A 25,242-nucleotide genomic window follows, 5' to 3' on the forward strand; every position below is an offset into this window, starting at 1 on the left:
AGAGGGAGAAGGAACACTTGCTCAATGCTCTTAGCCTCATCTCTGCGAATGGCTTCACCAAGATAAGATTTTTATTATCATGCCTTGTTTATCTCAATATAGTATATATATTTGTTTGTTGTTTTAAGATATCCATAAAATTTATGTTTCATTGAACAATCTCAAGCATAGACAAAAGCATGTGCATTCAAGTCCAAAAAAAAAGATTGATTGATTAGTTGATATTCATATGGTGCACCAGCTTGCATCATTTTCTTGTTATGTATTAAACCACCTTTCAATTTCGCATCTCCAGCAAAATTTCTCAGGGCCTTATTCCACGCACTATTCACTTATCTTACTTCTTATCATTTCGTATCGATCCACCTTTGTGTTAATCAATCCAAGTTACACATTGCAATGTAGATGTCAACTATGCATGCTCAGTACTAAAATCATACCTGCCCAGCATGCTTATGTCAATTATGTTAGTCATTTGCAAGCTACAATGCTTATATTATTTTTATGCTTTGGTCATGCAGCGTTATATCGGTCCTGTGCAAGGGACCCAAGCCTCCAAACAACAAACAAGAAAACAAATGCTCTCATGTTTCCTACCCAACATCTCAACACACTGCCATTATCATTTATTCCTTAGACAAATCTCTCTCTATACTTCTAGTCATAGAAGTTCAAGCACCACTGAAAGAGCCGCTGGAAGGGTGGAAGAAGAACAGAGCCAGTCAAAATCCAAACACCACTGCTGGAAGAATCGCTGCCAGAAGCACATGCTACCACCGAATCATGCCAAACTGTCACCGTTGCAACAAAAGGATATCCCAAGTTCATCATGCCATGCAATAACCCAAACAAATACTAAGAAGGCCATGTTGCAAGAGTTTTTGTAGCCTGTGCCCATCAAATCCTTTTTTGATGATTATGGTGCACTTGGGGGCTGAGGAAGGAATTCATTGCAATCACCACAGCAGCGATTCCAAAACCCCAAATGAGCTTAAAAATCCATTATTACCAAAACCATTATTCCCAGACCAAAAATCTCCTTAAAATCCCAATTATGTTACTATGACCTCCAAGTTTGCCATCACTTGTTGTTGTAACCCAACACATTTGCTGCAGTGACCACATGCAAAGCTCAAGCTTCAATAGCCAAGTCCAAGCTTTTGGTTCCTAAAACATGTTCACAACAGCTGCAACAAACAATACCTAAGTTGCCATAACTGATATGTTCCAACGGCTCAAGCACTTTCTAAGCCTTGACCATTCCAATGACCAAGTTTAGGAGTCAAAACCAAAAGGCTATTAGGATGTCTCAATTGCCACAATTCCATAATCAAGCATCATCAAGCCCCGAGCTTTAGTCAAGGAATCCAAGCACTATGCTTTACTCAAGAAGGAAAACATCTCAATTCATGGCGAATGAAAGGAAAATATTGCAAAGGTAGTGCTATGATACTGCTGGAAGAACCTAAATGCTGTCAAGATGAAGTTTATTTTACCAAGCAATCAGAATTTTTGAAGCGATGTCAAGCTTTCAAGAAAAGGGGTGCTGGAAGCGTATTTTCCTATATTCATCCATTCTTCACCTGCAACATCCACCACTGCTTGCCATACTCTAAGGAAGTTCTTACACGCCGAGATACATGACAAAACTCTAAGAGGCAAGCTATTGACAAGGACCCCTTGCCAAAACGAAGGGGAAAGTAGATGGCTACTGTCATTACGTGCTTTGATGACTTGCTCGACGACGACGTATTGTGCCACCTGTGGAAGAATGACCCAAAGAAACCGGAGGCTATGTGGGAACCTTGTGGAAATATGAGGAAGGCCAACTTGAGCAAATATTCAAAATCTGCAAGCTATAACACCCCATGGCTACTTGCTAATTGATGGGAGAATGGTTCCAGCAGTGAAGTATTCACGTTGGACATGCTGGAAGGAAGCCACTCGGAGGCTTCATTTGGTCATCAAGATTATCAAGAAGCAGCTGTTGTAACCTCTCATAACTTCACAGAGGTTGAAGAAAGTACAATGGGTTAGGAGCTGCAAATCACTCTTTGATTAGTTTGGTTATGAGCTGCAGGCAAGCAAAGCAGCAACTGTGGCTCTGTTAAATATCTCTACAGAGCATGGCATCCTAGTACAACACATGCCGAATACATGCCAACCTAAGCCGCAAGCTTTCGTGCTATTGCAAGTCATGCACAACCTTGGGCCCTTTCATACTTGGGGGCTTAATTTGATGGGGATTGGATGATGCTGGAACGGATTGGCAGTGCAAGGTAAACAAAGTAGTCATTTGACAAGGCTGGCCTTTAGGTCTCTGTGATCTCTGGTGTAAATCTGGAGCGATTCTGGCTGATCTGGAGCGATTCGGCTGATCTATCGCATTTCTTCGATTGGCTGATCCGGGGCGATCTGGAGCGATTACGGCTGATCTTCTTCAAGGCATCAAAAGATTGGATGATGCTGGAACAACACGATACAACACCTGGAAGCTTTATAAAGCCCGAGTAGAAATCATGCACATATTGGTTCGACCCTTTGGGGAAGGTGGGAAGCTATTTTGTCAAGCCTAGAATCTAGATAAGCCATGCAAAAGAAGCTTTTGAAGATTTTGCTTCTAAAAAAAAAAAAAAAAATTTCAAGCAGTTCATAAAGACAATTCTGGCCAACAAAGCAGTACATATACATATCTACACAGGAAATATGCAACATGCCTCAAGCATTCAGAAATTAATGCAAGTTCCAGTGGTTCAGTAGTACATTAAAAGGTCATAATGACATAGTCATTAGATTATCTGAAAAGTACACAGCCATCGCAAAAACAAGGTTACACATGCTGGAGATTAGTACATCCTATGGTATCAAGAAAGATGGAAGCTGTGCACCAAGCCAACTGACCCCAAGCCAAAGAAAACAACCTGTGAAATAAAAGGAGGCAGCATTTGGAAGATGCAAGGCAGCGCCGGCAGCTATGTCGCATGTTACGAGAAGAGGATGAGTAGGAGGCGACCGGAAGGTGCAGGCGCGGCAGCTATGTTGGATGTTCGAGAAGAGGAGAAGTAGAATGCAGCATTTGGAAGGTGCAGGGCGTGCCGGCAGCTATGTCGCATGTTCGAGAAGAGGATGAGTAGGAGGCGACCTTCTTTGGAAGGTGCGAGGCGTGCAGCTATGTTGGATGTTCAGAAAAGAATGAGTATGAGGCAGTGCTAGAAAGAGCAGGGCATTGTCTACCCCTGCATCGGATGTCCCAAGAACATAGGGGCTATGGGAATCATGCCGTCATGCAGACAATCTTGGGAAAAGTCACAGAGGAGGAATTTCCCGAACCATAATGATACAAACGCGGCAAGACAACACTGGCTCTTGGCCTACTGCAACATCTTCACAAGCATTCTTGAGAAATGGAGGGGGCCTTCCCCTCTTCAATTGATCATCCGTTGAATAAAGGTAGCCACTAATAATTGACAACGGGTTAGTGAATGCCATGGCAGGTCTTGACAAGCGATGAATCCCTGCAAGAGTTGCCAACAAAGAATACGCTGAAAAAACGGCAAAGCATAAAGCTAGTTCTCTGTGTTAAAGCCAAGCAATCTCCACACTAGCATGCAAGCCCTATGAACTTTACAAGCCAAGCCAAGCAAAGCAAACTATCTCACGCCAAGTGAAATGCATAAACAAAAAATATATATTTTTGAAGCATCATGCAATCTATTACTCGAGCTCATGATGAGCAAATTTCCCATTCCATGCTCAATCAATCATTCCAATAGACCCATTTTCACAAAGCAAGTGCTACAAACTGAGCACTATTTACCTCATAGTAACCTTTTTCACAAAAACGAAATACCTACGAGTTACACATCCTTGCAGACCCATCATACACATGTTTATGTCTATCCTTATAAAGCCAAAAAAATAAACAGTTACCCATGACCAAATTCTAAGCTCATAAAAAATAAAAATAAAAAGAAACCAATGGTGCTTTTCTCAAAGCTTTCAATAGCCTCTAATCCTATGCATTAATCATACGATTACAAGCATGCGCTCGTGATGCATATAGTTCAACAACAAAAAAGTGGGTCAAGAACGCAGCACACGCAAAATATACGCCAAGCAGGGCAAGTCAAACTCAGGCCAAAGGAAACACTTAAGCAAATACCCAAGCAGCATACAATTTATCCATGGCAAGCGAAATTTTCAAGCAATTCCCATGACAAGCAAATTCTTCCTCAAAATGCAAAAGGATTCAAGCATTGCAGAGCATGCACTCTATCAATTTCTATTTCCACAACATGGGAGAAAAGTCCAAATTTATTCAAGCATGCGAAAAACAAGCCTAGGCCAAGATATCAGTCTATATCTATTCCTACAGAGTTAAAAAGAAGGACCTGAGATTTCAGTGAACAAGCAAAGCCCATGGGCATGAAGAGCCCAACAAGCCCCTCGATAGATTCAAGAAATTGCAAAAAGGAAAGGGCATACCTTGTCAATCACCTCAAAGGACGACCTCAAATGCACCAAGAAAGAAGGGAGGTTGATGCTGGAAGAAGGGTAGTAGGTGCCGGGAGAAGGACTTTGGCACCATCATTATTTTCAGGCATACTTAAGAATTGGTCTTTCTGAAGATGGATACTTCGGCAACTAATACTTGCAAGAACTTCTTCTCATGGCTATACGACAACTCCTGAAAAATCACAAGCTTTATTCATGCAATTGCACTACAGCAAAATTTAAAGCTTTTCAGACAAAACATCTTGCGAAAGGCTTATGGGGGCTTAAGAGAATCCATCATAGCAAACAGCACATGCAAACTCCGAATGACTTGGGGGCTTCATGCCAAGCAAAAGAGAGAGACAAGAATCCTGAAGCTGTTGTAAATTTCAGTTTTCCTCTTGGAGGAAAGCAAACTGTTTGTTACTTATCTGGAGGAAAACAAGCTGTATGAATCTCTTCCAGCAACTCGCTTAGCCTATTCCTTCTCATCTTCAGTTTACTTCTTCCAAAGATCTTCTTTGAAGCACGTTGCAAAAAATATATATATATATATATATATTTACAAGCAGGCCTCTACTTTGTTTCTCGACCCTGAGTAAGCCAAAGAGAATATAACCCAACTCTGCAACCAATTGCTGACCTCAACAAGCTGACTTGAGGGCTTCATGCCAAGCAAATTCAAGGAAGTACACCATGCCATCCAAACAAGCAAACTCATCTACCTTTTTTTGCCACACAGTATAAATCATCTCTTTGATTACAACAAGCCTAGATAATCTTGCATTATGGTGAGAAACAGTTTTCTATTTCCCCTTTTTGAAACAAGCCAAGTTACATTCTTCTAGCACCTACTCCATAAGCAAAGAATTTTTATCACCTACCCTATTTCAAACATCCTTCCAGTACATGCCTAATTTCAAACATTCTGCCAGTTTCAAATCTTCCAAAAGCCTTCATATCGCAAGTCAAGGTGCAAACAACCAAAACTCACCTTCATGCTACCAAATTCCTTGCAAATTAGTAAGAAGATGGCATTTCTCATGCTGTGGAATCTCTCAATCAAGCCTGAAAAAGAAATAAGGGAGTACGTTGGTGGATCAGTCGGAAGGAATTAGTAAACAAAAAGGGGGTGCCGGAAGTAGAATTGCTATTAAAGCATAATGTTTTCCAAAGACAAGTTGCAAGAGACCAAGACTCACTTTCATGCTATCAAATTAGACTTCTCATGCTTTATCATGCTTTCGAGCTTTTAAAACAAGAGAATATGTTAGCCAAAATCAGACGCCGGAAAGGTACTCATACACAAACGGATGTGCCGGAAGCATAATTTTCTCAAAGTGCAAGCAAACTCATCTATTAAGCATTTGACAAAATTCACAAGGTGTGATACCAATTCACATGCCAAGAAATTTCATTTCATTCAAGCATTTCAAGCAATTCGGGCGTCTGAAAGCAAATTGAAGAATTCATGCTCTTACAACAATACCAATCCACTTCATGCTCTCACGACAATATTGCTCAAGAACATGCTTTAGCAATACTCAGATCGGCACTCAATGCCAACAGAAAAGACATGCTAAATTCTCAAGCAAAAGCAACATGCCAAGCAAAACTTATACACAAGCTTTCCAACCATCCTAGCTAGAATATCCCACCTTTAGAAAATCACTATAAATCAAGCTTACAACCAACAAATCCCAGACTTTCCAGATTAGAACTAGACATATCAAGCTTCATTTTCCCAAAATTTCGTTGCATTTCGAGCTAGGGAAGCATGTCAAACAGATTTCTAAAACAGCCCATGCAGCAGAAACTGTACAGCTCCAGCACCTTAACCCTTACTTTGAAATTCCACCGAAAATTCATTTTTTCTTCAAGTGATGCAAGACCAATTCCAACATAACCATTGAGAAGTCCATTTTTATGTCTCAAAAGCTCCAACTCAGATTCGAAAAGAAACATTTCAAAAGTTCAAAAAACAGCCAGCAAGCTACTTTGAGATATTTTGACAAGCACTTGGCATGCATACCCAAGTGAGCTTGTATAACTCTTGTTTATCACCAAGCTAGAATCCTAAATCAAAAGCTCAACCTTAGAATTCGATTTCTAGTTCACAAATTCTGGGAAATACAGAGGAACTCAAGCATTCAAGCATAGAGGACAAGCATGCGACAAAGGCATCAACATCAACTCATGAACATGCTTTAGAAAAATGGAGGTAGAGAGCACTAGAATGGGTGGATGATCCTCAATTTTGGATATGTTATAGACAACATAATTTCAAGCAAATTTTGTGAAGCAAGCGCAATCATACGAGTATCATAAGTTAAAGACACATGCAGAAGAAAAATCTGCAAAGACTCACCAGCCATGGATGAATTCAGAAGTTGCAAACCAGCTTTGAGGTATCAGAAAAATTCAAAAAATTTTGCAAATTTTACTGGCTATAGTACTCGAGCAGATGAACAACTTTGATCAAGGAAGTTTTCTGATCCGAGCTTCCGAAATATGACTTATGTGCTGATGCACAATACCCACGGGTTTGGGTCCTGAAGAAGAAGAAAGAAGAGAATGAGAGAAAATCATAAAATAAAGCATGCCATGCCAAATGAAAGGAAAAGAGGGTAGACACTTGCAAATAATAAAAAATTCAAAGGGAAGGGGCAACAAAATTTTGCCCATCTGAAGGCCAAGCCAGCAAGGAGACAACGTGCCCAGCTCTCTTATGCTCTCTCAAACTCGTATCTCTTCTTCCACCCATCAATACAAGCATTTGTGAATCAATCCACGCAAACCATGCAACTCAAGCATTTCACTTAGATGCAATCATTTCAAGCAAACCAAACCAAATATCACAATATCAAGCTTTTCAAGCAATACAGTCATCATAAAAATGGCAATGTTAGAACTTGGCAGTTCTAGTTGCTGGAAGCACATAGAAGAAGTCATGCTATCATTGTCCTCATTGCAACAAAGGGGTATCGTTTTTCCAAAACACCAATATTCATGCTACCGGAAGAGTGAACCCTCATGCCAGATCAAGCTATATCTTGATTCAACTCAACCATTAGATTATCTAAGTCCAAGCTAATCATGTCAAGCCAAGTCACATTTTTTCCAGCACCTATTTCATGCCAAACAAAACCGTTTCCAGCACCTATCCTATTCCAAATATCCTTCCAGCACTTGTTATATTCCAAATATCCTTCCAGCACATGCTCTATTTCAAGCATTCTTCCAATATTTAGCCATCATGTCACACGATATCACCTTCATTGAAGTTTTGTCCTCTAAATTCAAAGTGTTCGGAGGCTGGTGCTGTAAAGTCAAACACAATGGTGAATCCAAGCTTATTGCATCCGCAACTCTAAGATTGGATCCCCACTATCCACTAGCACGTCCGGCTACTGTCAAATGACATCCACCATGCTAAATGTCCCAAAAGCCATATTAAACCATGCTACCTTAGCCAAAACCAAGCATCCAAGCATGCAAGCCAAAATCAAGCATACACGCCAATACCAAGTATCAAGCCAAAATCAAGCATACATACCAATGCTAAGCATCAAGCCAAATACCAAATATACAAGTCAAAGCAAATCATGCAAGCCAAAATCAAGCATACATAACTAATATTAGATACACAAGTCAATGCAACTCTTGCAAACCACAATCATGCAAAATCAAGTCTCTCTAGTCACTCAAGCAAATAAATCATCCGAGCTAAGTAGTTATCTTGAGCTAATCCACCAAGCATTTTCTTCTATATCATGCCACAAAATAAGGTCAACTCTTGGTAACTCTAGTAAGTGACCTTCAAAATTACAGTGTCTAGGAAAGTTCTTCAAGGCAACACCCTCGGTGTTTAAGAATGATTGGGTTTTAAGTGGGACCATTGTGACCCCTCCAACCTTCCCGGAAAAGACCTGGCTGTAATTTCAGAGACTCTTAACCTGTTATCCTTGAGTTGCTCCTAAACCCATGCCATGCCATGCCACGGTAATTTATTTTGGGCTGAAAATTGATTATTCGGACCATTTCAATACACATTCATGGCCCCAATAATCAAGGGGGCTAATGTTGAGGCCCAAAATATTCACGGTTCGGCCCAAATAAATTCTCGGCCCAATGTGATGCTTTACCAAGAAGAAACCCGATTTGGGCATGCGAAAGTTCATCATATGCGCTTGCACACATGCCACGCCAAACGACACGCCACGCTAAGTTATCATTCCGCACCTAATCACGCCACAAGCTTAAGTGGGCCCCAAGCCACTCAAATACCCGGGGCTTGCTTGAGTGGGTTGTGGCATGGATGGTGATAAATCAACATGAGGCCCATTGATGGACCAAGAAATGGAAAGTCTCGGGTTGCTTGGGAGCCTCGAGACTCAAGCCCATTTCTTAGGCCCAAACATGTGGGTAAGCACAAGAGAGAAAAAATAGCCCAAAAGCCCAAGCAAAATAACCTAGCCAAGAGATAACCCAACCAAAAAATAATAAGCCCAAATCAAGAAGCCCAACAAGCCCATTCGCTTAGAAAGCCATCTTGGCCCTTAGAAAAAAACCAAAATAGCCCACAAGAGCTTCAGCCTTTTGAAAAACAGAGAACACGTGAAGGAGTAGATGGCAGGCTCCTTAAGCAAAGCTGCTGGAAACCAGTCCCAAGCCAAAGACATCCAAAGAACCGATGAATACCATCCCGCATGCTGTCAGAAGCATCCCTTGGACCAGCATACATTTGCACCTCTTTTCCTTCATCAGATTCAGCCAAGGAAGAGGAAAGAAAAGAAGAAAAACAGCAAACCAAGATTGGAAGCTCTCATTGCACAGCCGCGGGAAAGGGGGATGTTGAGCCCCCAAATCCCCTGAATTCATGAAGATAGACAGAAGCAATCTTTGCCAAGAAAGGGAAGTCAGAGAAGGGGAGGAGAAAGGGAGAAAAGCTCAGCCAAAGTAAGTAGAAGCCATTAGGGTTTCTTGAAAAATGGTGATTTCCGGCAGCTATAAATTGAGCCTTCCCCTACCCAACAAACTCAACCCACAACCTTCAGAGAGCAAGCTTTCTCTCTAACTTGCAAAAACTCAACAAGCTCGTGCACTATTCATCTTCTTCTCCAATTTGTTTTTCTGGCAGCTGCCAGAAGAACTCTGCCTTTCTTTTTCCTCTTTCCCTAGTCGAATTCCTCACAAAACACCTCATTCCTTACTTAAACACTTTCTTTTCTCATAAACCAAGCCTAATTTCTCTCTTAGTGCTAAACCCATGTTGATTTTGCTCCCATGCCACATGCCACTCATGCTGAGCTGAAAAGACTATCTGTAAGCATGCCAAAACTATCTGCAAGTTACCATTATTCTCGTTGGTGAAGATAACCAAAATACTTCCTAAGGCTCTACTGCCTTTTCGAGGTATTTTGGGGCTTAATTTTCGAACTCAGGCTCAAGGGACAATTTCTTCCATTTTGCCCTTTACGGCGGTCGGGCCCGTAGTAGCTGCCGGAAGAAAAAGCCCTACATTGAGAAATGTAGCTTCATATCTACTGCCGGTTTAACCAAATTACACATTCAATCGAGATTTAAACAAATCCAACCACGCAAAAGAACATAACATACTGAAGTACGTAATAGTTGTTTTGACCAAAAAAAAAAAAAAGATGTAATAGTTGTTTAACCACAAACATGTGTTATGTATCATTTATACTTGTATGCCTTTTGAAGAGATTTATTTATGGATTTTGAACTTTCTCCTTACAGCTATCGAAAATACAAAGTACCCAAGAAAATAAATCTTCTCACTATAGTTGTATATAAACAGAATACTTAGCTCAACTTGCCACTATTCGGTTTCACGTTTTTTTGTCAAGACGAAATTATCATATAATACTTAGCAAGCAACATAAGATCCTACAAAGCAAAAGTACTCGTAATTTTATATTTATTCAATTTTCAATATTATGAGTTACATAATTACATTACTCTATTGAGAAAAGTGGAGGGTATCTTCATCAAAACATTTTTTATAGAAAAATTTAAGTAATATTTCTGGAAATGTTACTTTCGCTAATCATGTGGTGACTCATACAATACTCTCTATTTCCAATATTCTGCAGTTGCTGTGGCAATCCTGTACCCACCCACGTGTGGCAACACACAAGACTTGATGTCTTTCTTACTTTTCCTAATTTTTTTTAATTATATATTATTAGTGTATTTTATATGCTTATTAAAATATATAAGATACAATTAAATGTGTAACAAATCGTAATGAGAAAGAAGAGAGAAAAAATTCAACATGAAAATGATAAAGATAGAAATATACGTACTCTCCATCCTTGAAAGTATGTTCGGACAAATTTGCTACTTTTGTAAGAGCTTCCCTCCATATGAGCACTTTCTCCTTTTCATTCTTGAATTTCCTTTTAATAAGGCCTTCAAATGCGTCACCAAATTTACTTGTTTGTTTTCGCACATCCGACGGATCCACCTTATAAAAAATGGGCAAAACTACTTGTTGCTTTGATTCTTTACATTGAAGGATCTTGACAAGTTCATCCAAGCACCACCTCGAAGATGCATACTTTTCCGAGAATACAATGAGAGAAATTCTTGATTCTTCAATTGCTTTGACAAGGGCTGGCGATATTTCTTCTCCTCTTACAAGCTCTCGATCAATGAAGGTGTAGATGCCCTTATCACACAACGCCTTGTACAAATGATCTGTAAAATTGGTGCGTGTATCCTCACCTCTAAAACTCAAAAACACATCATATGTCCATGATGAATCATGAGCGAAAGAAGAAGAAGGAGAAGAAGAGACTGGTTGAGTGGTCGTAGGAGGCAGATCTGAAGGAAGTTGAAGTTCCACCCCAAAATCAGTTGGCAATAGGGGAGTAACCCAACTCCCATAAACCTGAATAAGGATTTGAAGAACATTGAAGAATTGAAGAAGAAGCAGGGAGAGTCTTATCTAATTTTGTATTGATTTTCTTTCCTAGCTAATAAAACGATACAGTAAGAACTAAGCTTATATACATGACAAATAGCTTAAGGCTTAAGAACTAAGGCTTGACGAAGCAGTTTCCTACCACCTTCCATGCGGACGTGATTAAGTTAAAGGTGTGCAGAACTTTCGTTTCAACTTCAAGTCATCAAACGCTGAATTTTCTTTTCTTACTGACGTGGTCTTTAATTACTGAAGCATATACAGTTGCAACTTACTGAAGGTGAGGGGCACTACCTTTACCTTTTCATTGGCAGCTACAAAAGTGGTAAAACTGTGATATTTCTTTTTTCACTAACATGCTTTCTTTGAAATGATGGCCTTTCTATCCAAAGATTATGTTTTTTTGGTCTGAAATTAAAAAATTGAAAGATTACTAAAACAAATTTTATTGTTAGAATTTTATAGATTCGAACTAGAGACCTCTGATCTATAGGTCAATGCTCTTTTTTACTGGACTATATCTCATTGTCTTAAAACCGCTTTCTTAGATAAAGTTTATGGAGAAACTGAAAAAACGAACACCGAAAGTTTTTCTTTTGTTTTTTTCACTTTTGCTCAAATGATTATAGGGATATTTTAGTAACAATATTTCATTTCATTGTATGAAGAAATTTGGTGCAAGTGCAACTACACAGTGGTCAAACGGTGATATTTATTTTTTCACCACGTGCTTTCTTTGAAATGATGGTCTTTCAATGCAAGTAGTTGTAGACTAGTCAGCCGAAGCAGTTTCTTTGTAATGCGACGGTACCTACAACGTGTTGATGGTCTTTCAGTGCAAGTAGTTGTAGACTAGTCAGCCGAAGCAATTTCTTTGTAATGCAACGGTACCTACAACGTGTTGAAGTGAAGGGTAAGGAACCCGCTTTTTTTGAAATTAGTGGCGGAGGCACTTGGGGACCAGTGCAGTCACTGGCCCCCACTGAAATTTTATTTAAAAAAAATAGTACTAGTATTAGGAGTCTGCCTATATGGATATGGGCCAAAGAAAGAAGATTTCAGCAGAAAGTTAAGTCATAGTGGCATTTAAGTCAAAGTGGCGTGGTCCAATAGATTTCAACGTGGGCCACTCAACTATCCTAAAATTATATACTACCCATTAGAATTATTATTATTATATATTACCTTCGAGTGTAAATCAATAAACTTAAGTCTTTTTCCCTTTTCTTAGGTCAGAAACACAACCAAACCAGACCAGCCAGTTGGTTGTGGGTTTTTTTTCTTCTCAAATTCTAATTAAATTATCAAGTTTTATTTATTTATTTTTTATTTCTATTGATTTTAATGGGTCTTTCAATTTATGTATAGATTACCAAAGGGAAAAGGCTTTGGTTGGAGATATTTGGTAAATCGCTATTCAACTCCAAGTATGTATTTGTCTATCCCTTGTAATTTTTCTTGCGTAGTATATAATTGTTTATCCCTTTAATGCAATTGTGAACTTGTGTTGGTGAAATTTTAATTTTAATTTATAAATTTCTATATATATATATTTCTCTATTGGTTTGATTAATATATTGCTTTGAATTGCTCAATTTGCTTTGGTTTATAAGTTTGAGAAGATGTTCATAACTGTTTCGATTTAAATTTAGTTCATATATGTGTTTCAGTTATGGAAAGATTTTTCAAAAGAAAATCAAAGTCTGAATTAGTGGAGTCGTCACCTGCAAAGAGTCAAAAGAAAAATGAAAGTAGTCCAAACCAAACTACGGAAGTTAACTCGGAAAATCTGCCATCTGATCCCCGGATTACGTAATCAAATATTGAGTTACCATCCAAATGTTCGAGACCAAGTTCGAAGAGCTTATCTCCAAAAAGGTCCTTGTCAACCTCGAGGGCATAATTTTCCTTACAAAAATTTTGGAGCAAAACAAAGACGATTTAATCCTGGTTGGTTTAGTGAATTTCCTACTTGATTAGAGTATAGCATAGAAAAAGATGCTGCCTTTTGTCTATGTTGTTTTCTCTTTAAACCTGATATTGGAGAGCAATCTGGTGGTGAATCTTTTGTTGGTGTTGGATTTTCGAATTGGAAGAAAAAAGATAGACTACAAATTCATGTTGGAGGACCGAATAGTGTCCACAATAAGGCTTGGAGAAGTTGTGAGGTCTTATTAAACCAAAAGCAGCATATTGAAACAATTCTCTCAAAACACTCAAACCAAGATCGAATTGATTATCGAACTCGTTTCGGTGCATCAGTTGGTGTCAGTAGGATACATTTGCAACAAGGGCTTCCATTTCGTGGGCATGATGAATCTGAAAATTCAACCAATCAAGAGAATTTTCTTGCATTTTTACGATGGCTATGTCGTTTCAATGATGATATAAATGCTGTCACGCTAAAAAATGCTTCTGAAGATATGAAGTTGACATCACCTGATATCCAGAATGACATTTCAAGTGCTATTTCAACTGAAATTATCAATACAATCATAAGGGATATTGGTGATTCATTATTTGCCATTCTTGTTGATGAATCATGCGACATGTCTTCAAAGGAGCAGATGGCAATTGTGCTACATTATGTGGAGAAAGGTAAGGTAATTGAACGTTTTGTAGGTATTGTGCATGTTACAGATACTAAATCTTCTTCACTCAAGTTAGCCGTTGATGATTTCTTTTCGAGACATGGATTAAGCATCTCTAGATTGCGAGGGCAGGGTTATGATGGCGCAAGTAATATGAGAGGTGAGTTTAGTGGTCTTAAAACACTCATTCTAAATGAGAATGACTCTGCTTTTTATGTTCATTGTTTTACTCATCAACTTCAGCTAGCTCTGGTAGCTGTGGCAAAGAAACATTCAGAAATTGCAGATTTATTTACTATGATTTCTAATGTGGTGAATGTTGTGGGTGCATCTGCTAAGCCCCGTGATATGCTGAGAGAAAAGCATGCTGATGCAATTTTTGAAGTACTCAATAATAATGAGCTCTTAAGTGGACAAGGCCTGAATCAAGAAACTAATCTTAAGAGATCTAGTGATACACGATGGAGCTCTCATTATAATTGTTTAATCAGTTTGGAAAACATGTTCCCATCTGTGATAGATGTGCTTAAGATTGTAAGAACAGATGGATCAGGTTACAAACAAAAATTTGAAGCAAAGGTTCTATTGACTTTTATGCAATCATTCAGCTTCATTTTTGGTCTACACTTGATGAAAAGATTTTTGGGAATCACAAACGATTTGTCTTAGGCATTACAAAAGAAAGATCAAGATATTGTGAATGCCATGGACTTGGTCAAAATATGTAAAGGAAGATTGCAAAGCATGAGAGATAATGGTTGGGATTCTTTACTTGATCAAGTTTCTTTCTTTTGTGGCAAGTATCATATTGAAATTCCTAAAATGGATGATATTTTTTCTAGTGGAGGGAGACCAAAACGTAAAGCTCAACCCATCACAAACTTACATCATTATCATGTTGATTTATTCGTTGATGTTATTAATATTCAGCTCCGAGAGTTAAATGATCGGTTCAATGAGAAGAATACTGAATTACTTCTTTGTATGGCATGCTTGAGTCCAAGTAATTCATTCTCTGCTTTTGATAAAGCAAAGTTGATGCGACTTGCCCAATTTTATCCTAGTGATTTTTCTGAGCATGACCTCAAATTACTTGAAGAACAACTTGAGAATTACATTTGGGACGTGAGCTCTAACGATGAATTTACAGAATTGAAAGGGATTACTGATCTTGCGCAAAAGATGGTTGAGACAAAAAGATCAGATCTACCCTTTAGTGTACTTGCTTCTGACACTGGCACTAATCCTACCTGTTGCGACCGCAAGTGTAGAGCGAGTATTTTCTGCTATGAATATTGTGAAGAATCGGTTACGCAATCGAATGGGGGATTTGTGGAGAATGATTGCTTGGTTGCATATATTGAGAAAGACATTTTTAATAGTATAGATGACGAGGTTGTTATGCAACGATTTCAAAATATGAAAACTCATCGAGGACAATTATGATTATAATGAATAGACAATATGATTTTTGATGTTTTGATGTCTTGTGAGTTTGAAGTTTTTATTGTTTATATTTTGTGAAAGGCCCCCAGACACATGAAATCAGCCGTGTTTGAAATGATGGTCTTTCGAGTGCAAGTAGTTGTAGACTAGTCAGCCGAAGCAGTTTCTTTGTAATGCGACGGTACCTACCACGTGTTGAAGTGAAGGGTAAGGAACCAGCTTTCTTTGAAACGATGGTCTTTCAATGCAAGTAGTTGTAGACTAGTTAGCCGAAGCAGTTTCTTTGTAATGCGACAATACCTACAACGTGTTGATGGTCTTTAAGTGCAAGTAGTTATAGAATAGTCAGCCAAAGCAGTTTCTTTGTAATGCGACGATACCTACAACATGTTGAAGTGAAGGGTAAGGAACCCGCTTTCTTTGAAATGATGGTCTTTCAATGCAAGTAGTTGTAGACTAGTTAGCCGAAGCAGTTTCTTTGTAATTCGACAGTACCTACAAAGTGTTGATGGTCTTTCAGTGCAAGTATTGTAGACTAGTCAGCCGAAGCAGTTTCTACAGATCGAAGGCTTTCTCTAAAAGCTTTGACTTTCCCAAAAAACTGTTGCGAAGCAACTTTTACTCGGTTAATAGTGCAAACACCTAGATTTGAACTCAAAGTTGATTTCGACCACTGAGGAAGAGTCAAGCAGCAAAGAGAGGGTTGGACAGCCGCATTAAATGTGATTTGAACCGTGAGACTCATCAACATCAACTTGTTAAAATACAACTAATCACATGGATCAAAGTGAAAACAAAGTCCATTAGTTTTATTTGCAACAAAGAAACTTGTACAAGGTGGATGCATCTCTTTACCAAACATGCAATTTCAAGAACCAATGAGTCCATAAATGGAAGTAGAAATTATGGTCTAAAGAACAACAATCTCTAGAACAAGCAACGAATTTGAACTACATTTAAATAGTCTAGACTCAACACCTTGCCAAAGCTTCTCACAGTAGACCAAACACCAAGACTTGAATCAATTATACTCTTTGAATTCCTAATTGACAACTTCTGATTGGAAATCTATTCTTCTCCCAAACACATATTCTGTCTAATTCCCAAATGACAACTCCTAATTGGAATTACATTGCTATTGTTTGTAATTTTAATGCTATGCCAACTTTATTGCTTGGTATGATTTTATAAGTTGGTCACCAATTCCATCTTCTTTAAAATCAAATTTGTATATGCAGCATCTTCTGTATACCACAGATACTGTTGAAAATCTCTCATCAGACACATTGTACTATCTCAAGTAGATTACAATGGTGCCCGAGTAGCGTTTTTTTATGTCTGATAGGGTTCCCCTGGGCCTTGTTAGACCTTTTATTATTTTTAGTTAACTATATTTAGGCCCACTTGGACTTGTATTTGCTTTCTTGTAACTGCATTGTGTCTGTCAGACACTCTTTATCTTTAAGCTTTTATTGTACTTTTGGTCCGATATTAGCTTAAAGTCACAATTTCTTCCAAGTTTTATTCCATAGCAATTGAAATTTTGAAATTCTCTTAATTGATGCATAGAAAAGAACCTATCTAAGCCAGATTTTTCACTTGGAACATAATGGCTTTGGTCAGAGGTTAAAATCAAACAAGACACATTCACTACCTCACTTCACCATACTTCACCTCTTTCTACTAGAGGAGAATAAATAAGATTACAGAGTAAATTCAACGAAAAACAAAAACAAAAAAATATATGAAAAAAAGAATGTTGTACAAAATAAATTTTTTTTTTAAAAGGAAAAAGACAAAATAAACTATTTAACGAATAAAATAGATAGAATAAATAAGATAACATAGTAAATTCAACTAAAAACAAAAACCATGAAATATGTAAAAAGAAGATGCACAAAAGGATGGAGGTTGGGTTAAAGAGTGGGCCTGGAGCCTAACAGAGGATGCTGGCACGTGGAACCCAAGCATAGACAAACGGAGCGCCATCTGCTGCTCTAATAAGCCAGCATTCTTTGTTGCATAAAGATGTTTGATCTTTCCACTTCGTTGTCAGCGACGGAAGACCTCTACCTAATTACAGGCAAAGCGGCATTTTGCAAAGCCACCTCTCCCACTCTCCCATTCTGCGACGGGGGTTAAGAACCCACAATCTCGCCCCAACCCCAAAGCGTCTCTGGCCAAATTTGATACAATAAGGACGAATCTTTTTTTTTTTTCAAGACTTACTTGGATCATAACACGGATATCTATTTAGTAGAATATGGTATAACATGTGGCTAACCGATTCAATAAATCTATTCTATGGAGTTCCCCCAAAAATTTACTTATCTTATTATTAACCAAGAATTTCGTATATAGCAATATGCCGGCCCTTTGGGAATTCTTCAAGCTCTAGCAGATGGAGCAAAACTGGTTTTCAAAGAAAATCTTCTTCCATCTAGGGGGGATACCCGTTCGTATTTGCTGTGATGTTTATGAATGGTTCAGAATATTACGAAGATTTGAATCTTTGGACCGCAAAGTCGTAAGACCATGTATGGGGGCTGACGCCTGCCCAGTGCCGGAAGGTCAAGGAAGTTGGTGACCTGATGACAGGGGAGCCGGCGACCGTTTTGATATTCTATACAAAATTGCATAAGTCTGACACCGATTTCATGCGGACGAGACGTTACACACTCTTCCCTTCCATGCCATCCTTATTGCCCCCACTTTGGGTCAGAAGTCAGCGTGACTTGACTCAGCAATGGAGTCTTGTGGAACTGATTATATAAATAGCACCACCGAAGTATAATTTGTAGATGTGGGACAAAACTGCGCGGCCTGGCTAGTTTTTTTCTTCTTCTTTTTTTCCACTTGAAAAAAGAGTAAGTGGGTTTGTTGTCCAGAGATTAAGGTACGGGCTCCATTTGCTCCTGTGACTATCTATTTCTCCGGAACATGTTGCACAGGTAATGAGTTTTTCTCAAATACTTTTCTGACTTCGTTCTCTTCTCTGCATAGTTTTGCTGGATATAATTCAGTAGAAATGCTAGCTTTATATTGGCCCCTTTTTTTTTCTTCTCATTTGCTGGAAATATAAATCTTGTGCAAGCTTTACTGGTCCTTTTCTCTCCTTTCCCTTCTTTTTGTTTGTTTGTTTTTTAAATATAAAAAATTATAATTAAGCATATACAATCAGGATATTCATGTGGCACAAACTAGAAGAGTTCTTTTGTTTATCTTGTAAATGGAGTAAGTGGGTTTGTCCAATTTGACCCAAAAAAATTCTATTTCCATGTTTCACATAAAACTGAAAACTGAAATCAGCTATCAGACAACTTTTGTCAGTTATTAATTTTAAAAAATGAAAATGAAAAACTGATGGTTATCAAACGGACCCTAAATATTTTTGTTTAGTTTTTTTTCTGAGTGAGATACCTTTACATATTTTATTGGTTTGTTTTGTAATTCTTTGTCATAGGGTTTTAGGGATTTTGATTATGATTTAGTCTTTTCCAGTTAAGGGATTATGATTTTCGAAACTTGATGCTTACCTTTATTTATTTTTTATGTTGAGTCTGAAAAAAGAAAATGATTTGGTTGTAAATTTGTGAATAATAGGATGGTACGAAAAAAAGGCTCAAAAAAAGATTAGGACCCATTTGATAACTATTTCGGTATTTTGTTTTTAGTTTCTAGTTTTCAATTCAAAGAAATTGAAAGCATAAAACTTCTTTAGTTATTAATTTTAGGACCCGTTTGATAACCATTTCATTTTCTTTTCAGTTTTCTCTTTTTTTATTATTAAAAAAAAAACTGAAAACATATTTGATAAAACTTTTCATTGTCAGTTTTCAAAATCGCCCTTTCTAATTCCCATGAATCAAACATTTTCAAATAATCCACTCTCCAAAACAAACAGTGCTTAATAAGTATTGACATATGAATCAATGCGTGTTGATGAACTATCTAAGACAACATGCAAACTACGTTCATGAGATATATGTTTTTGACCTCATTATTCTTGTAGTGACCTACAATTAGAATAGTATATTACCATTTAGGATGTCGAAACAGTTTTCGATTTGTCTAATTTTTTGCAAGGATGATTTATGAATGAAAACCTAAAAAGTAGAGGGTTTGAATCATTGGAAAAATATTCGTAGGATACCTTAAAGGGTGTCCCTTAAATAAAATTATTTGAAGAATCCTCAATATATATATATATGTGTGTGTATGTACATGATGATGAGTAGTGTATATTTATATATATTATAACATAATCAAAGCCAATTGTTAGATTTCCTTTATGATTATAACACATTATATAATAATTCATGTTTCTTCAATAGATTCTACAAAGGGCCATACTTGATTTGTGTGTGAATATATTCATGTGCATAAGTAAATAAGAATCCTTTTCTTTTTAAAGCTACGATATAAAATTTTGTAGCTTTGTGTATCGTCAATGGGGCACGGCATTGGATACCTTTAAAGACAACTTAAAATACGTTGATATTTCTCTTCATTTTAGTGACAATAAAAAATTCTAAACAATATATGAAATTTATTTTATCGAAAATTTTACTAATATATGTACCACACATGCTCCTCCATCGATGCCATAAGAACCAACCTTTGTCCCTTTGCAGTTCATATATATATAGCTTCTATTGAGAGATTTATCAAATTAGTTTATTTGAGGGACATCTTTGTAGAGCTCACTCTACATTGTATTTCACTAATCCAAACTTTCATCTCAACAAAAAAATCACTTGAATCCGATATCGTTTGACCACTCAATTGTGTTATTGAAATTTTAGTACTTTCTTGAAGCATCGTGTTCTTTGATTTTGTAGGATACAATTGGATGTCGAAACGGTTTCGGATTTGTCTTTTTTTTTTTTTTTTTGGTAAAGATGATGAGTAGTGTATATTCTTTTAAAAACAACATAAAAATAGTGATATTTCTTTTTATTTTATTAAGGGATAATTGTAGAAATGTCACATAAACTTATACATTAGTTTCAATTTGTCACCTTAAATAAAAATTTAAGTGAAATGTCACCTTAAGTTTTCAAAATCCATGATTTGTCACCTGACTTTAACATCATCTAATTTTCTATATATTTTTAAGAGTATTTTAGTCTTTCCAAGCAAGAGGGTTTACATAGCTTTATATTTAAATTATATAAATTATATCAAATTGCATTAAATATAGTCAATAAACGTCATATTTTTCTGATCCTACATAAAACTACTCACCTGTGGTCCTCTTTTTAAGCTATTGTGAGCAATGTTGTACCCAATGTGTCACTGGGGCCCTCCACAAGAGCCCAAAACGAACTCCAGCCTAAATCACTTGAGGAAGTGATTGGACCCTTTCTATGTACCTGAAGCCGACCTTCCCTAAGGACACCCAGACCCAATCGAGATAGAGAAAGGCCGCCCTAGCCCATATAACAACCATACATCGGATTATAAAAATATATAAAAAAAAAAAGTAGAGAAATTTGTTTCAGCCCCTCCGTACCCAGAGAAACCTGTTTGGGCCTGAATGGCATGCCGACAAGGGTACACTAAACGTCTTATACACTCACAAGTACGCCACAAGTTGTGGAGTGCTTCTATAGTGAGTGGAAAGTTATAAGGGGTTTTTTTGAGGGGTATGTAAGAGCCGTTGGATTTCATCCAACGGTGAGTTTTTAAAAGAGGGTGCATGTAGAACCGGGTTGAAATCTGACCCGTTTGGAAACCCAACTTCAGCTGAAGATTTTTCCATCTCTGTGAAAAACTCAAGAACACAATCCTCTCTTTTTTAATGTAATGCAAATCCACAATTAGAAAGATCCAAAGCTCCCAAACTCTATAATCGCTCCATTGTCATCAGCTCCTTAGGAGGCCTGCGATCTATGGTATCCTCGGTATGACGATTAATGACTTTTACCTAGCTATTGCCCTGTTTTGATTCTATGATTCAAGTGAAAACCCCTTCTCTTTTTCGTTCAGCAGAAGAGATTCCAGATGAAAGCAAAGTAGCATATCTCTTTTTCGTGCTGCTGCAGTTGTTCCTCGATTTTGGTAGAGATGGAGTCTCCACTACGAAAGAATCCTCTCTAATGTCCACCACATTCTTTGAAGCTGACTGACTTCGGAGGTCTCGATTGACTTTGAGAGGTAAGTTCACTCTTGCTGGATTGATTTTGTTGGGTTTGATTTGTTTTTTGTGAGGGTGAGAAATTTGTCATTTGTGGCATTAATAATGCGTCATTTGCTCTGCTATCAATAATGCGTCATTTGACTTTGAGAGGTAAGTTCACTCTTGCTGGATTGATTTTGTTGGGTTTGATTTATTTTTTGTAAGGGTGAGAAATTTGTCATTTGTGACATCAATAATGAGTCATTTGCTCTGCTATCAATAATGCGTCATTTCCTTATGAATATTCAATATACTTAGTTGATTATTTTTTTTTGGAGGGGGGTTGGAAAATTATGAAATGTAGGTAAAAGATCCTAAACTTAGGCTTAATGGCATTAGGAGTAAGCATTTGGAGAGTATATTAGGTGAAGTTCTGTAATTGCTGGTTTGAATTACATTTGAGTTCTTAGTTGAACATGTTGATTCTAATGTTATTTTTTCCAGATTATTTCACAAGAGACGTAACTATTATTAAATTTTGCTTGTGTTTTGTGTAATCAGAATCCAACAAGCTAGGCTATGCGTGTATTGTGTCAATTTGTGCAATGTTTTGTGTAAGTGGAATGCATTGATAAGTTGTGATGCAGTAATGATTGATTAATGAATTAACATTTGCTATGCAGTAATATAGAAGTAGATCAATAATATACGTGGATAAAATGTCTGGGGGCTCAGAGAGTGATGACTCTGTAACAGCTAATGGGAGGGTTTACATTCCTGAAGTAAGAAATGAGGAAACACCAGCAGTTGGGATGAAGTTCGACTCGCTTGACCTCGTTTATAATTTCTATAATAGATATGCATTCTTGGCTGGCTTTGGTATTCGACTTCATTCCAGCTTTTGGGGGAAAAATAAGAAAGAGATTCTGAGAAAAGAATTTGTATGTTGCAAACAAGGTGCATACCGGAATGATGAAACTCGGGAGAGAAAAAGACAGCGGGGAATAAGTAGATGCAATTGCAAAGCTAAGATTGTGGTTGTGAAGACACATGGGAGCAAAAGTATACCATCTCTCTTTTTGCAGAGGGATACAATCATAAGATGACACCCTCAGGAAGAATGCATTTACTGAGATCACACCGTCGTATTTTAGATTCTACAAAAGTACTCACAAAACAGTTGGGTTCGGTTAATATTCCCATTAATCAGAAGGTAAGTATTTTCGAGGTGCAATCCAGAGGAATGGATAAAATCGGTTTTATCAAAAAGGATATCTACAATCTCGAATGTAGTGTGAATGGGAAGCTGAGGAACCACGATGTGGAACTAGTGACCGAGTATTTTATGGCTGAACAGAAAAAAAATGAGGCTTTTTATTTCAAGATTGAGGGAGATGGCGATAACAGGTTTAGTCGATATTTTTGGGCAGATGCAACTTCTAGACGGGCGTACGGGTTTTATGGAGATGTTGTTGTATTCGATACCACATTCAACACGAATAGATACAACTTGACATTTGCACCAATGTTGGGAGTTAATAACCATGGTCAAACAATTGTCCTAGCATGCGCATTTTTGAGCAAGGAAACGACTGAGTCGTTTATTTGGATGTTTGAGGAGTTTAAAAAGCCATGCCAGATGACGAACCTAAAATGATCATCACAGATCAAGATGCGGCAATGAGCAGAGCGATTTCAATAGCATTCCCGACAACATTTCATCGACTTTGCATATGGCACATCACATCAAAGTTCTCTGTTAAGTTACCACATTCTGCTTATAAGGAGTATTGGGGTGAATTCCAGAAAGCCATATGGGATACTGACAATAAGGATGAGTTTGATGCAAAATGGAATATTGTGGTTACAAAGGCTGGTTTGACTGACCATCCATGGCTAAGTTCAATGTTTGATTTAAGGGAATCTTGGGTTCCAGCCTACGCACGACACTTTTTTGCCGCTGGAATGTCAAGCAGCCAAAGAGCGGAATGTTCTCATGGTTTCTTCAAGCAATACATATCAAGGAGAAATTCGTTGATGGATTTCATAATAAGATTTGAGAGGGCACTTTCTCATCAACGTCAAAAAGAGTTAGTTGCTGATCACGTAGATGCATTTGCAGTGGCTCAATGTATTCTACCGATGCCAATGAACAAACAAATGGCTACCTTGTACACAAGGACAATGTTTCAAAAGTTTGAGCAAGAACTAATACAAAGTACAGCATGTTTTCTAGAGCTGAAAACAGAGGATGCTACTAAAGTTGTCTTTAATGTGAGCGAAAGGAAAAATTGGGAAACAAGAGTGGCAGAAGTCGTATATGTCAAAGATTCTGACCACGCATCGTGTAGCTGCAAAAGATTTGAATTTGTTGGAATTATTTGCAAGCACATCCTAGCATTGTTCAGAAGGGACCAGATTGAATATATGCCCGATAAATACATTTTGAAGAGGTGGAAGAAAACTGCGAAATTTGGATTGGTGTCAGATGCAAATGGCAACGAAATTAAAGACTCTGCAGATCCTGGTCTTTTAATAAAGAGGAGTACAATGTCCCGACTTGCTGCAGATGTGGTTGAGGATGCATTAATGTGTGAAGAAGGATGTGAGCTACTGTCAGAGACTCTAAAAAGTTTGCGGGTGAAGTTGAAGTTGTTGAAGGATGAACCAAGTAATAACGAAGTTAGAGGATCCAGCTCTCAAACACAATATATGAAAGACCCTAAGAGAGTAAGGTGCAATGGAGGGTCGAAACGAGTAACGGGAGCAAAGGAAAAGGCAATGAAGCAAGAGATTAGACACTGTCGGGAGTGTGGACACATTGGTCATGATAGAAGACAATGCCCAAGAAATTTGAACACACTGTAAGATGTTAACACTATTTATAATAAGACCTAAAATTTGAATAGGTAAAGTTCTTATGTGCTTCTGTTTGATGTTTATGCAGGACATCACCGTCGAACAATGACGAATCAACTCCAATAGATCTTAGTGACCCATTATTCGACGAATTTTACAGGATGCACGGACCAACTCAATGATTTAGGTTTGTATTATACGAAGCCCGATTATTATGAAGACTAATGATCAGGTGAAACTTTCTAGATGCAGTTTTATTATTATTATTTTTTTGTTCATGTCCACCGATGAGCTCTTACTATGTCCATTGATAATTGAAATGAAAATTTGCTTGGTTTCATTCTTGCATGAAATTTGGACACATGTTAATTTTACGTCTTCTCCCTATTTAGAAATTTTCAAAGACATTAGATAAAGCATCAAATTTTGATTTATGTGAAGAAGCAATGACTTTTACCTTGTAAAATGGGTAGTTTATGGTGAATTATGTTTTAACAGAGATTCATTGATTATATGACAGGCTAATGCAGCATTTCCAGCAGCCAGCTGTTGTTTCCATTACTAGTAATGATTTCAAAGACATGCATCATTTGTAGCAGCACCCACTTTTTGCGAATGTTATGTTCTAGTGTTTTACTGGTGATTAAGATCTGAGCTGGACTGGTTATTAGGTGCACGATTTTGCAAACATTCGTAACTGAAGGATACTTGAAGCACTTTGTTGGAACAGAAAGATTAGAAAGCAACGTGTAAAAAAGTACATTGCAGCTAATCACATTTCG

General features: G+C 37.6%; 1 protein-coding gene and 2 pseudogenes across 1 annotated transcript; 2 read left to right on the forward strand and 1 right to left on the reverse strand.

The window, feature by feature from the left end:
• Nucleotides 1-10,703: 10,703 nt before the first annotated feature.
• Nucleotides 10,704-11,969, reverse strand: LOC148916793 (toll/interleukin-1 receptor-like protein pseudogene; annotated as a pseudogene).
• Nucleotides 11,970-13,115: 1,146 nt separating this feature from the next.
• Nucleotides 13,116-15,480, forward strand: LOC103343641 (uncharacterized; annotated as a pseudogene).
• Nucleotides 15,481-23,743: 8,263 nt separating this feature from the next.
• On the forward strand, nt 23,744-24,680 carry LOC148916794 (protein FAR1-RELATED SEQUENCE 5-like). The gene is made up of 2 exons (XM_089052821.1): nt 23,744-24,465; nt 24,549-24,680. Exons 1-2 carry the CDS (start codon nt 23,744-23,746, stop codon nt 24,640-24,642), a joined length of 816 nt encoding a protein of 271 aa, XP_088908947.1. The 3' UTR covers nt 24,643-24,680.
• Nucleotides 24,681-25,242: the final 562 nt, after the last annotated feature.

This window comes from Prunus mume, linkage group LG5 (assembly GCF_029339155.1).
Source record: "Prunus mume cultivar Tortuosa linkage group LG5, ASM2933915v1, whole genome shotgun sequence".
Classification (NCBI taxonomy): Eukaryota; Viridiplantae; Streptophyta; class Magnoliopsida; order Rosales; family Rosaceae; genus Prunus; species Prunus mume.

Excerpts from the sequence above, each read along its gene's own strand:
- LOC148916794 (XM_089052821.1), top strand. The coding sequence starts at position 23,744 with ATGCCAATGAACAAACAAATGGCTACCTTGTACACAAGGACAATGTTT. Across the intron at positions 24,466-24,548 it reads CCAAGAAATTTGAACACACT|GACATCACCGTCGAACAATG; the intron begins GTAAGATGTTAA and ends ATGTTTATGCAG.